The following is a 12,390-nucleotide window of genomic DNA, read 5'->3' on the forward strand; positions in this document are numbered from 1 at the left end:
ATCTGGACTGCTGGCAGAATACAATGTATTCTCCCGACTTCCGTCGAGAACACAGCATGCGGTCTATTGAGAGATAATTTATCTCTCTGCGGATTTTAAGTTCACCTTAAAATTATCATTTAGACGAAAAGTGCACGATGCCCGTGTTTACATGTAACAATTATAGCTCATTTTCGGTTGTTTGAAAGAATTTTGAGCGATAATCCTTGCGTGTAAACGGGCCTTTAGACTGTCCCCTCATTAGAACAGGTAGCACAGACTGGTTACTTCATTTATCAGCTTCTCCCACCCAGACTGCAGCAGAGGTGGCGAGAGAAGTACTCGGTCCTGAAGCCTTGGTAACTATATTAGGGACAGCGCACTACATTAATAGCTGGCAGCACCATCTACAACTATTGTAACATCTGTAGCTTAGAGTAGTGATTTGAACACATAAGCAGCAACATATGAGGATAGAAATCATAATAACCTGCACAGAATCCTTTACTCCCACTGGAGCATCAGTTTTTTTGGACTGTTTGTGAATTTACATACAATATGAATATCAATATTTTCATAATAAGAACTTTGTTCTGCATGCTTGGTACAATGCAAATATGCATGCAAAGATACCGGAGTCCATCTTTAATGCTGGGAAAGGACTTTCTTACCGCGGTTTTCAGTTCATTCCTAAAATACTCAGTACGAACAGCTTCCCCTGTCAGTCTACACAATGATGAGATGCAATTTACCACTTTGAAGACAGCAGTTTTGCTGCTCCACCGTCCAGTGAAGGTGATCTGATGCTTGCTGGTGTGCATATATGGATCACTGACCACACATGGCTTTGTATTGGAGCTATATACACAAAATAAGAACATGAAATTTAAAGAAACAACACAACATGCTTAGGCCCTGTCCAAGACGGTTTAAGCACTGTCAAGATTGTAATCAGATAATAATGCCTACTTGCACACCATAATCTGCATTAAAAGGTGCCCATACACATTAGACTAATGCCCCTTTTACACTGGATGAGAATCTCCCGATTCTTGTTTGCCCTAGCGAACTAGCTGATGACCTCATCACCAGCTCGTCCACGCTCAGGCAGTGTGTTTTGACTACACGATTCTGATTGAGCACTGAGTGTTCATTGTTTCACATTCCTATGTGCAAATGGGAAGATGGAACAATACCTCTGCAGCGCCACCTATTGGAAGGCCGCATTCCTGCAAGTCAATGTTGAACTTTTTAAACAAATCTTGTAACAATGACTAGGAATTATAAGCCAAAGCCAGAATCCATACACAGACAGCTGTTCCGGGGTGATTGTCCCTTATCAGTGTGCAGTAGGATTCTGGCTTGGCTAGTGAGAGGCCTGGGACGTGGGTTATGAAGGGTATCCTCTCTCCTTAAAGGGGTTGTCTCGCGAAAGCAAGTGGGGTTAAGCACTTCTGTATGGCCATATTAATGCACTTTGTAATATACATCGTGCATTAAATATGAGCCATACAGAAGTTATTCACTTACCTTCCCTGCGCTGGTGTCCCCGTCTCCATGGCTCTGTCTAACTTCAGCCTCCTGATTGGCTGGAATCGGCACACATGAAGGGGCGGAGCTACGCGATGATGCGCAGAAGGGGCGGAGCTAGAACGCCGCTGCTGCCGGACAGACCCGAAGGCAGAAGACCCTTCTGCGCAAGCGCGTCTAATCGGGCGATTAGACGCTGAAGTTAGACGGAGCCATGGAGACAGGGACGCCAGCGCAGGGAAGGTAAGTGAATAACTTCTGTATGGCTCATATTTAATGCACGATGTATATTACAAAGTGCATTAATATGGCCATACAGAAGTGTATAACCCCACTTGCTTTCGCGAGACAACCCCTTTAAGGAGAGCACCTAGAAGATGTGTGAGTATACCTTCTAGGTGCTCTCCTTAAGGAGAAACAATACCCTTCCTGACCCACATTCCTATGTGAACGATCAGTATTTAAAGTGCACGATAAGTGCCCAAGCCAGCACTGGTTTTTATGCCAGCTGAAACTGAACAATGAGCAAGAAGTGCCCGGTTCTCGTTCATCATGGGCTGCATTTAAACAAATGATTATTATTTAGTTTCGCTTGTTTGAACGATTTTCTGAACAATAATGTCAGCCAATCCTTACAAAATTGTGACCTGCTGACCATTTCATGTCTGTGGAAAGTGTGCCGACTTTCCCCCCCAATGACAGATTTTGGAGGAAAGAAGGAACAGGTATGTAGGATTTCAACATGCTCAACACTCTTCTGACAGCGGTGTGCTCCTGCGGAAAAAAGAGTCTGACAACTGCTGCTTTATCCACTCTTGCCATTGAGAACCCTTGAATGGTCGGCTGGGAGGGGAGGGAGGCAGCTACCTAAGGTGTATAGCAAATCTCAGTTACATCTAAAAGTAGCCACAGTCCATTCAAATTACTTACTATCATCCCCTTAATGACCATGTACAATGTCAATGGGGCAGAAAGATTGGATCTTTGCTTTATGTAAATTCTGTAGATTTCCTAAACATGCATTTGAAAAGATTAACAGAATCTTTATCCATTTCTTAGCTTTATTATTTTCTGTGGAAGCTGGGTGACATCAGATTTAACTCCTATAGCAGGTCCTATAGGACCTTAACGGTACATCTGCCTGGTTATGCAGGACAATTTCCTTGCACCCTTATATCTAACCTAGGCAGATTACAGCATATGAGAACACTGTATTGTCTTATTGGTTGTCATCCGGATTTTCCAGAAACTACTTGGCCGAAGAGGACAACTTAAAGAACTTATTTTACAGGCTTACAGATGATTTTGATATTAGCGGGGTTGGAAGGTTAGGGCATAATTACATAGGCTTAAACTGTCAGATCCAACTTGGAATTTTCTGACTTAAATCTGACAGTTTAATCTGGCAGAACTCCAAGGCCACAGTGTTCTTCTGCAGCTTTTAATGTGGACCCACAGGCACATTTAGCCCCAGTCAATGGGGAAGATTCACGCGAGGCCTGCCAACGTGATTTCTCCATGGATTTCACACAGAAATCTCGCCAAGAATTTTTTTTTTCTGCAACATGATTTTCAAAATCTCAACTGTATGAACTATTGCACAGATTTTCATAGCATTCAATAGAATGCTAAAATGGTATGGATTTTGCAATGGATTTGGGCGCAGATTTCTAGCTCAAATCTGTGGCACAATTATGCTGTGTGAACAAAGCCTTAGGGTATAGTTCTACACAGACCTGTACTGTACTGATGTTATAACCCTTACAAATGTTAATATTTTCTCAGTTTTCTGTCCGTCTTGTTGCCCCACTGGTACACATCTGGGTATGCGATGAGTGGCTAGAGCCTGCAGATGCCCATGTCATCTACCGGTGGTCTCCCATTTACATGAAGAGTTCTTGGGACTGGATTGGACTTTATAAGGTTAGAAATGTTGAATAGTTTCAATAGTTTGTCTTAGAAGTGCCAACAGATTTTACACCTTGTCCTGTCTTATTTGCAGGTTGGATTTCGACATCATAAAGATTATGTGTCTTATGTGTGGGTGAAAACGGAGGATGATGCCGAAGGAGGGAAATATCAGCACCAGGTTGTTAGCTCACACATATAGCAGTAGTGCTACAAAGAATAGTGCACTCATGTAATAATGTTTGCCATATTTGCTTTCAAACCTATGTTCTTAACTTAGGTAATATTTGGTGAAGAATCACTTCCCAAAGGCACTGGTGAATATCTTCTTGGCTACTACAGTAACAATATGAGCACCTTAATTGGGGTTACAGAGCCATTTCAGGTGAGTACTTGTTCTTCTGTATGTAATACATATTGTTATTGCATCTCCCAGGTTGTATTTTTCCATTGGACTAATATACTTAACACTCGTATGCTTTAAATTAAGCTATAACAAACTGTTAGCCTCCATTTTCGCCCCCCTATGTGTCTTTCTGTTTACCTTTTCTCTTTGCCCCAGATATCCCTGCCAGGTTCAGAACCAAACTCAACCTCCGACAGCTCAGACTCCAGCTCAGAGGATGATAACAGCATGCAAGTCCTTCTCCGGGCCAAATCCCGCAGTCCCAGTCCGGCAAATGCTCGCTCCCCACGAAGCAGAAGCCCAGCACTTGCACGTTTGCACGACCTTATCCTTCCTAGCTCCTCCCGACAGAAGAGTCGCAGCCCGTCTCCATGTGGGGCCAAAAGCCCCAGACAGGAGAGGCCTCAAAGGCCAAGATCTAGGGATACAACCCGTGAACCCAAAGGTAATAAAGTCCACAGTTCTCAGGCATCCCAAACCATTGCTGTGCCATCTGTAAGACCAGCAGCTGTGGGCCAAGGGTTTAGTCCAAAAGGAACATCCTCCATCTCGCCCAATTCACTATCTAAAGACAGCGGTCTGACAGTCCCTGCTGCTAAACAAAATGCAGACTTACAAAATCAAATTCCAAGTCTAGAGCAAGCAAAGTAGAGAAGGGTGAGAGTTTATTTGATAATTAGATAGAAAATCGGAGGTATTTTATGACCTACTACACCGTGTAGGGTATTACTACGATTTGTGTTGCAGTTGGAAGCCAAGTGTTAATTGCAGTACTCAAAGATTACCGCTGGGTGTCATTATATGTGAACACAGAGTAACCTTACCTACATTAGTACACCAGTCATGTCCTAATAAGAATTGAAAATATTTTTGACTGGGCTGACAAATTGGCTGATTTACTCTCAGGCTCATGGAAAAAAAGAAGCCAAGAAATCGGATTACAATGAGACCAAAGTCTTATTTTCCAATGAAGAAAGAATGTGAGAAGGGATTTAGCTGGGGTTGTACAGAGAATGGTTGTATAAATGGGTGTACAATTCTATGAAACAAATGGTTTCTTTTTGAGGTGTTAATATGGTTTTCTTATGCACATCCAGATATTTTATCTTATATTTCAGTATATATTGCAAGACTTGCCATCTTAGCTTGAGTGGAACCCCAAATTGCACTTTCTCCTTTGCCATTCAGCTTTACCAGATGTGCCATACCCACTTCAGCTGCCCTTTTGTTGCACTGTTGTATTATTCTACTATGTTCTGCAAGTGTCCTGATGTTTCATGATTATGAAGAGGAAGCGGCCTGCCTGTATCGGAGTGAGGGGAGGGTGATCTGTTGGGATTGTTTTAGCACTGAATTGCCCGAAGGCACAAAGTTCTACCTATGCTGTATGGTGGTGTAATGCACCTCACACAGTAAGGTATTTTGCTCTGAAGTAAATGCACATCACGTGGATATTTTTTTGATGTCCACCTTTGTCTTTCTCCTATTATGTCAAGACTTTTTCTGCATTTGTATTATTTGCAATGTTTTGCTGGATCACGGCCAAAGCCCAATTGTCGAGTAATAACCTAGTTGCATTGAAGGTATAGTATATACTCCATATGCACTGAAAGTTACTGGTTATGGTTAGATTTCTTTTTCTATACAGTACATATTATTTATTAAACCTCAGTGCCTCCAGCAAACCTCTTGGCCACTAAACCGTGAGAAGAATGCCCAGATATTTACAGTAGATATTTATCAAATAATTGCAACAACTCACAAACCCAAATTGCAGAATTTGCTGTCAGTAGATTGGTCATTCTTTTCTATAAGAAAACACTTCGCAGGAAAGTAAAAGATCGGTCTTTATACCCTCACATTGACATTACAATATATTTCTCCACTGTTGTACAGATGTGGCATCCCAAGAAGTATTGTGGGAGATGAAAAACAAAACATATGCATCCGACGAGTGAATCACCTTAGACTCCCAAGCTAAAAACATACATGTTTAATGCATACAATTTTTACTGGATGGCTGTAACTCATGTTTCCAATGCATGCAATACTTTGCCCATAGGCTCCCGTGTTACAAACAAGAAGCATACATTTTTTTAACTGGATAGTTCAAGAATATGTAGTTTTTGTATCATGAGAAATAGCTGTCTTTGAGGAAATTCAAGACGAAGAAAGAGTCATATTGGAGGTGAGATGCTCAGTGCTGCCCCCAGTGGTTATAGGGGATTATGTCGCTGCTGCATTTGGCTTCCATTAGTTTAACGATGAAACCATGATGCTTATCTCTTGTTGTCTGTTCACATCTGTCCCTCCTTGCTATTTATATGATATTTATCTGAACAGCATTCAGTTTATTGAAACAGTTTGATATTATGTGTCAACAGTTACCAAACCCAATTGATATATTCCACAAATATAGCCATAAAGTCATATGGGTACACATCAATGTTTGCAGCCTTGATGCAGAAGTCTAGATACTCTAATGCACTGATATATATATACACAGTACTTCTATATAAACAACTAATCCTAAACACAACTTTTCATAAAGGAATCAGCAATATTATATACAAACGTATGGAGGAATAATACATTGCTGCATGCTAGCAGCCAGTTCTTTTAGGCATAGTATAGACTAGTGCTGTGTGTTCATATGATTACTGGATTGACATAGGAAGTGGGCTGTGTATAGGGAAATACCCTCCTCCACACGCACACACTTCCAACTAGGGCAGTTTAGGCATACATGTCTACAGGTCTGATAAAAAGCTAAATGTTTTACATATACACATGTCAAGCTTATTAATTGCTCTACTTTATAAATTAGTTTAGGTCCTTTAAACCATATCATGAAATGTACTGTATAGAAAACCCAAATCTAGGACCAAATCAATCCTAGATGGGCTTAGAAGTATAAAAACACTGTAATGATTATTACCCATAGTGAAGACGACATTATAACTTTGCTCCCAAATTGTTTCTGTTAGTACAGTAGTAAGCGAGAGTGTAATAGTGTTCTTATATGGTTAATACAAATACTAAGAACAACTTAACCGTGTGATTATGTGGTAGTGACAGGAGTTCAACTTCTCTACTTGATAGTTCTCCCATCTATGTTCTAAAACCAGTGTTCTCAAAGTGCTTTATATACAAGACCACATGTGTTCCATCTTCTATACCATTCTCTGGCTCCTGTGTAGTATTGCTGAATTCCACAACAGAAGGCTTTCATGTACCACGTGAGCCACAAGAGGGCCCCCGTTCTTGGATAGAATCTCCAGCAAGTCTTCTTTTCTTTAAGAACTATGATTTTTGCAACGAGTCTTTTCCTCCAATTACATGGCTGTTCTTCTGTCAGGTACTTTTCTTTTCCTTTTAATAAATGGTGGTTTACTTGAACCTTTGTCCTCATACAGTCCATGTAGATTTTTTTTTCTGTCAGTGTTTTGAGAACAGTTTTGATTTTACTTTCAGTTTTTTTAATTTTTCTTCTGCTCTATGACGGTCTTTTAAGATGCGTTGACTGTCTCTTTTAACTTGTTCTCTTTGCAATTTCTTGAGTCTCCCTCTCCTTGACTTAGCATTGCTCGCCAGTGATGGATGGAGAGGTAAAAGAGTGTGTGTACGTGAGTGGGATCCCACCCTTTGTCCATCTTTGTGACGTATAGGAGCAAATGTGTGACTGTCTTCTGGAATGCTATCGTTGAACATCTCTGGTTTGTGAAGCTCAGCTTTTGGTACCGTGCCATTACTTTTACAACTGTTTAACACATACATAAAAGAAAGTAAATTACAACATGACACAAAATATTGCTGGATATCTAATGCTTGTTTAGTCTATACGCAATGTCATGTGACCGGACTAAGCCCATAGAAGTAGAGCAAATTAGACACACTCACCCTCCCCACCAGAACCACTCCACACACTGTTCCTCATCTCTTAGGCTGAAGCAGGGCATTTCCAAGATGTTGAAATACGTCATGCCAACAATTGTGGAAGCTGTGTCATTAATAGTATGAAGACACTGTCTAAACCTAAAGAGGGAACAAAGACATGAGAGTGATGGGAAATATTCTGTTAGAACAGAATGCTACTAGTCCGAGAGAGACATCAGCAGTGTTTCCTGCCATATAGGAATTGTATTATGCCATTGGCAAATACAAGGTTTCTCTTCTGCAATCTAGTGACTCAGTTGCTGTTTGCTTAGAGTAAAAGAAAAATAAATGAAAAATTGCTTTTAAATCACTTTTTCAATGTGACAAGTGATATGAATTAGATGTAGTCTTTTTGAAAGCCGACATGACAGGGTACATTAAATTATATATTTCTAGACGTCTGATTAGTTGGATCTTTGTGTAAAGGGGCCATGCACATTAAATAAAGTACATTCTCTGTTCAACAATCATCGAATGAACGACCAACTGGTGAATGACAATTTCCATGATACGGCCATACACATTTTAGTCTATATTGGCCATTATAGTTGCTTAAAGGGGTTTACCAAGATTTTAAGTCAGGGGATTACTTCCTACTTAGTCAGAGGGGGGTCTCAGCGCTGAGACCTTCTCCAATCTCAAGAATGGGGATCCTGTGTCCTACTCTGCCTGTCACTGCAGGGTTTGTTTCTTCCTCAACAGTAATGTCAGAATCAATGGAGGAATGGTTGAGCATGCTGACGGAAATGCCTGAGTGACTACAGCACCAGCGTGCTTGGACGACCAGTGCTCCATTCTGTCTCTTCCCCACTGCAGTGTATGCAGTAACCCCGCAGTGATGAGCACTGGGACGCGGGAATCTCGAGCTTGGCGGGGGTGATCTCAGCAGTGTGATCCCCACCGATCAGCAAGTTATCCCTTATCCTGTGGATAGTGGATAACTTGAAATCTTGGTACAACAGCTCTAAACTTGGAATACATTTCGAATGACACCAGCAGAATGATGGAAGATATCACTGGGAATGTTCTTTTCAGTAAAAGATCATTCGTGAATGAAAATGCTTTCATAAGAAAGAAATGATCTTTTTTTTTTCTTTTAAACTTTTTGTTAAAAATAACACAACATATTAAATTATATTACTCAGTGACGACCTGAGTGTGACATGGTTTAAGTCTACAAACCAGTTATAATTACTTAAAACCACATACACTGTATACAATAGCTTATTTGAAAAGACAGTTTGCAGAGTTCATGATATTATCATCCTACCTATGAAGGTCCACCAACTGCTGGAATGCGTTTTGCGTGTGGGTTGTGGTTTATAAACCACACCAAATTCCCCAGATTTTATAAAATTTATCTGGGCACTTTCTATTTTGCATACTATTTTTCCATATGGGAGAATAGAATTGACTAGATTATGCCATTGAGGCAGTGTTGGGGGTCTCCTGTCCATCCAGCGCAATGCTACAGCCTTATGGGTCAGAAACAGTACCTCACCAAGAAAAATACGGATATGAAATTGCCACTGCTCTTCATCTAGCATACCTAGCAGACATACAGCGGGGTTGGTGGAAGTTGCACCCCCAAAAGGTGTCCCAGAAAGTCTGTAACCTCTGTCCAGAAGGAGTATATCATTGGGCAGCTCCATATCACATGGTTAAAGTTAGCGTTAGGTGTCTGACAGCGATGACATTGTGTGTTAGGGGTTCTGTTCATCTTAAAGAGTCTGCTTGGTGTCAAGTAACATTTCTGTATAATGTGTTACTGAATCATCTTGTTAGCTGCTGGCGAGACTGAAGTGTAGGAGGACATTGCGGTACCCCACAAAAAAAAAAATAATCTTTACTTTGACTATTATATGAAAATTTCAAAGATATACAACTTCTTTCCAGACAATGATGGTCGGCCAGCTCTAATCATTCATTGTTAATTTTCACCCAACAATTATTTTGGGTTGAAATCATCCACTTTCATCAGCTTTAATCTAATGTATATGGCCACTTTAAGGTTATGTTAGAGTGAAATACCACAGCATTATTTTCCAGCATGCTACAATGGAATGCAAGTGTATTACGAAGAGTTGAGTTGACAGCCAAATACGCACAATTATATTGAGGTTTTCATGGCACATTTGCTTTGAATTTTCCCCTGTGAACATAGCCTTCATAGTTTTCAGATCTCATTTTTGAGATCTGTTATGCCTTTATCTCTTCTTGTCACTTATTTATACTTTACAGTTTACGCTAAAGGTAAATACAGTTACACAAGCTTATTGGTATCTAAATTTACCTTGCCCCATTTAAAGTCCTAAACCATAACCCTGGAATGGAACTACATTGGCTAATGTACTGTAGGGTATTGCACAATTCCTTTGTAGACCAGTGGTCTGCCCAAGGAAAACATTGTAGGAAAGACATAGGGAATCAATATCACACAGTCCTTTTTTTGCTCTATGGCCAGATTTCTCCAGCATCAAGCTGCATTGCCTTTAAATTCTCCAAACTCCCAAGTCTCATAAATTGTGATTTCCATACAGACATTCATTGAGTATCATTCTTACCTCTGGTCACAGTCACAGTGAGAGACGGTGTGAAGTCTGTAGTTTCGAATACCATACTGAAATTCGAATGCTTGGATTTGTGGATAGCAGTGGTCATGTTCTCTACAACAACGATCTACTCCATGAAATACTCCTATAAGGGAAAACATGTCAGAAGAAAATGACAGTAAGTTTTGGGATTTATGAGGTTTATGTACGATATGTTGTTCTGAAAGTGTCTGCTTGCATTAGTATGAACCCTTGCGGAATAATTCTCCTGCACAATAGATCATTTCACATTATCTTTAGATAGCAATTTTTTGGGCAGTCATGCTACTTTATCGTGTTTCTAAATAATAATATATGCCCATTAGATCTGTCTTGCTATGTGACCTGTGTAATATGTGTGTGTGGTCTTGGTGTATTCATCTCACCTAAGTTGGTGAAGTTTTCTGCAGTGCTTCCAACTCCACACCATAATGTCCCAGGCATTATCCAGCTTCGTCTAGGTCTAGACTTTGGCTTCTCCCCATTTACAAGAAATATAGCAATGAGATAGAGCACTGCCGTCACGACACAAGTCTTACTAATCATACTTAAAACAACCTATGTATATTGCACCTGTCAGTAATACATAAGTGGTGCACAGTGTTTCAAATCCTGGATTAAAACTGTATAATGTCAAGAAAGCTAAAAATCTTCCATCTCACAGAAACCCTTCTATTCTTACAGGAACCGCTATGTAGAGCTCTAAGCTATAGATCAGTAACGCATGAGCATGAATGAAGCTGGCAGCAGGCGAATCAGAGAGCACGGTGATATGTAACACTTTTATAGTCGGTTTCATACATGAGGTGATGTGTGATAGTTCTCTCCTGATCTCGGTGTTACACCTACTATTGTCTCATTCAAGCTCAGCATCCACAGACCGCTGCGGTTATGACAGGTTATCTCTGTGTTGTAAAAGAATTATGACAACATATCTCTAACTGCTGGGTAGAGGAAAATAAATGTGATTATTTCTGTCTTCAGATAAACACATTGCTGTGAAAGTGAGTACATAGTATGTAAGGCGAGATACCACATGGTAGAAGCAAATTTTCCTCATTTTAGGGGAAAAAAATTCAAGTGATATTAGGACAAAATTTTTCCCTGTTTTCGGAATTGTGGAGAAATGCAACATCCTCTGTGAAAGAGACTGAGGTAGCGCCTGGGGATCGCCAACCTACACCTGACAGCCTTGTTAATGTGGACATTGCTGATGAATGCTCACCTTTTCCTATATAGGTATTAGTTGGAGAATAAGATGAGGACCCCCCTGCTTTCCCGGGGGTGTCCGACCTTGAAGTGATAAGGGAGAACTTTGGTTCTGTGCAACTGAGGGATCCAACCCTTACCTCAGCAGGTGGAAGAGTTGCTGTCATAAATGGGGTGACACAGAACCCTGGAGCTGACCAACAATTGCTCCACTTTTGCTTTGAACAATGAACTGTTGCATCGGGTGATTAAGAACAATAGGAAAATTGTTGAGCAGTTGGTGGTGCCAATGTCATATAGACGCAAGGTTTTGGATATGGCGCTTAATGGAGTGCTTGGGGGGGCAGATAAAACCCTAAACTAAGTCCTGGAAAGGGTTTTTTGGCCTGGAATTTATGGGGAAATAAAGAAATACTGTGAATCCTGCCCCACTTGTCAGCTGATTCCTCCCATATCACATTTTCATAGACCATTAGTACCTCTCCCTATCATTGATGTACCGTTCAAAAGACTGAGGATGGATCTAATGGGGTCCCTAGTCCAAACAACAGGAGGATATCAATACATCCTTGTACTCGACTATGCTACATGATATCCTGAAGCATTCCCTTTACAAAACACGACGGCCAAAAGTATCGCAGAGGAACTATCTCTGATGTTTACCAGAACAGGAATCCCAAATGAAAATTCTAACTGATCAGGGGACTCCATTCATGTCTAAAATAATGAAGGAGGTATGCCACCTCCTTAAAATCAAACACCTACACCTCTGTGTACCACCCACAGACAAATACTAAAAAGGTTAGTGGAAATGGATGGGCATAACTGGGA

General features: G+C 40.7%; 2 protein-coding genes across 2 annotated transcripts in view; one reads left to right on the forward strand and one right to left on the reverse strand.

Moving 5' to 3' along the window:
- Nucleotides 1-7,234, forward strand: part of INPP5J (inositol polyphosphate-5-phosphatase J) — a 32,241-nt gene extending 25,007 nt beyond the window's left edge. The window contains exons 10-13 of the mRNA XM_066603759.1: nucleotides 3,295-3,432; nucleotides 3,512-3,598; nucleotides 3,698-3,802; nucleotides 3,980-7,234. Of these exons, the coding sequence (XP_066459856.1) occupies nucleotides 3,295-3,432; nucleotides 3,512-3,598; nucleotides 3,698-3,802; nucleotides 3,980-4,474 (825 nt within the window). The 3' untranslated portion in view covers nucleotides 4,475-7,234. The remainder of the gene's footprint in view (nucleotides 1-3,294; nucleotides 3,433-3,511; nucleotides 3,599-3,697; nucleotides 3,803-3,979) is intronic.
- Nucleotides 5,933-10,794, reverse strand: PLA2G3 (phospholipase A2 group III). The gene is made up of 5 exons (XM_066604973.1): nucleotides 10,737-10,794; nucleotides 10,324-10,456; nucleotides 7,724-7,858; nucleotides 7,466-7,583; nucleotides 5,933-5,971 (listed from the first exon to the last, which is right to left on the reverse strand). Exons 1-5 carry the CDS (start codon nucleotides 10,792-10,794, stop codon nucleotides 5,933-5,935), a joined length of 483 nt encoding a protein of 160 aa, XP_066461070.1.
- Between the last annotated feature and the right edge of the window lie 1,596 nt (nucleotides 10,795-12,390).

This window comes from Eleutherodactylus coqui, chromosome 5 (genome assembly GCF_035609145.1).
Source record: "Eleutherodactylus coqui strain aEleCoq1 chromosome 5, aEleCoq1.hap1, whole genome shotgun sequence".
In the NCBI taxonomy this organism is placed as follows: domain Eukaryota; kingdom Metazoa; phylum Chordata; class Amphibia; order Anura; family Eleutherodactylidae; genus Eleutherodactylus; species Eleutherodactylus coqui.

Coding starts and splice junctions, on each gene's coding strand:
- PLA2G3 (XM_066604973.1), bottom strand. CDS start 10,794: ATGCCTGGGACATTATGGTGTGGAGTTGGAAGCACTGCAGAAAACTTC. Junction 7,859..10,323: donor CACTGTGACTGTGACCAGAG/GTAAGAATGATA, acceptor TTCCCTCTTTAG/GTTTAGACAGTGTCTTCATA. Junction 5,972..7,465: donor GTCACAAAGATGGACAAAGG/GTGGGATCCCAC, acceptor ATTTCCTCAAAG/ACAGCTATTTCTCATGATAC.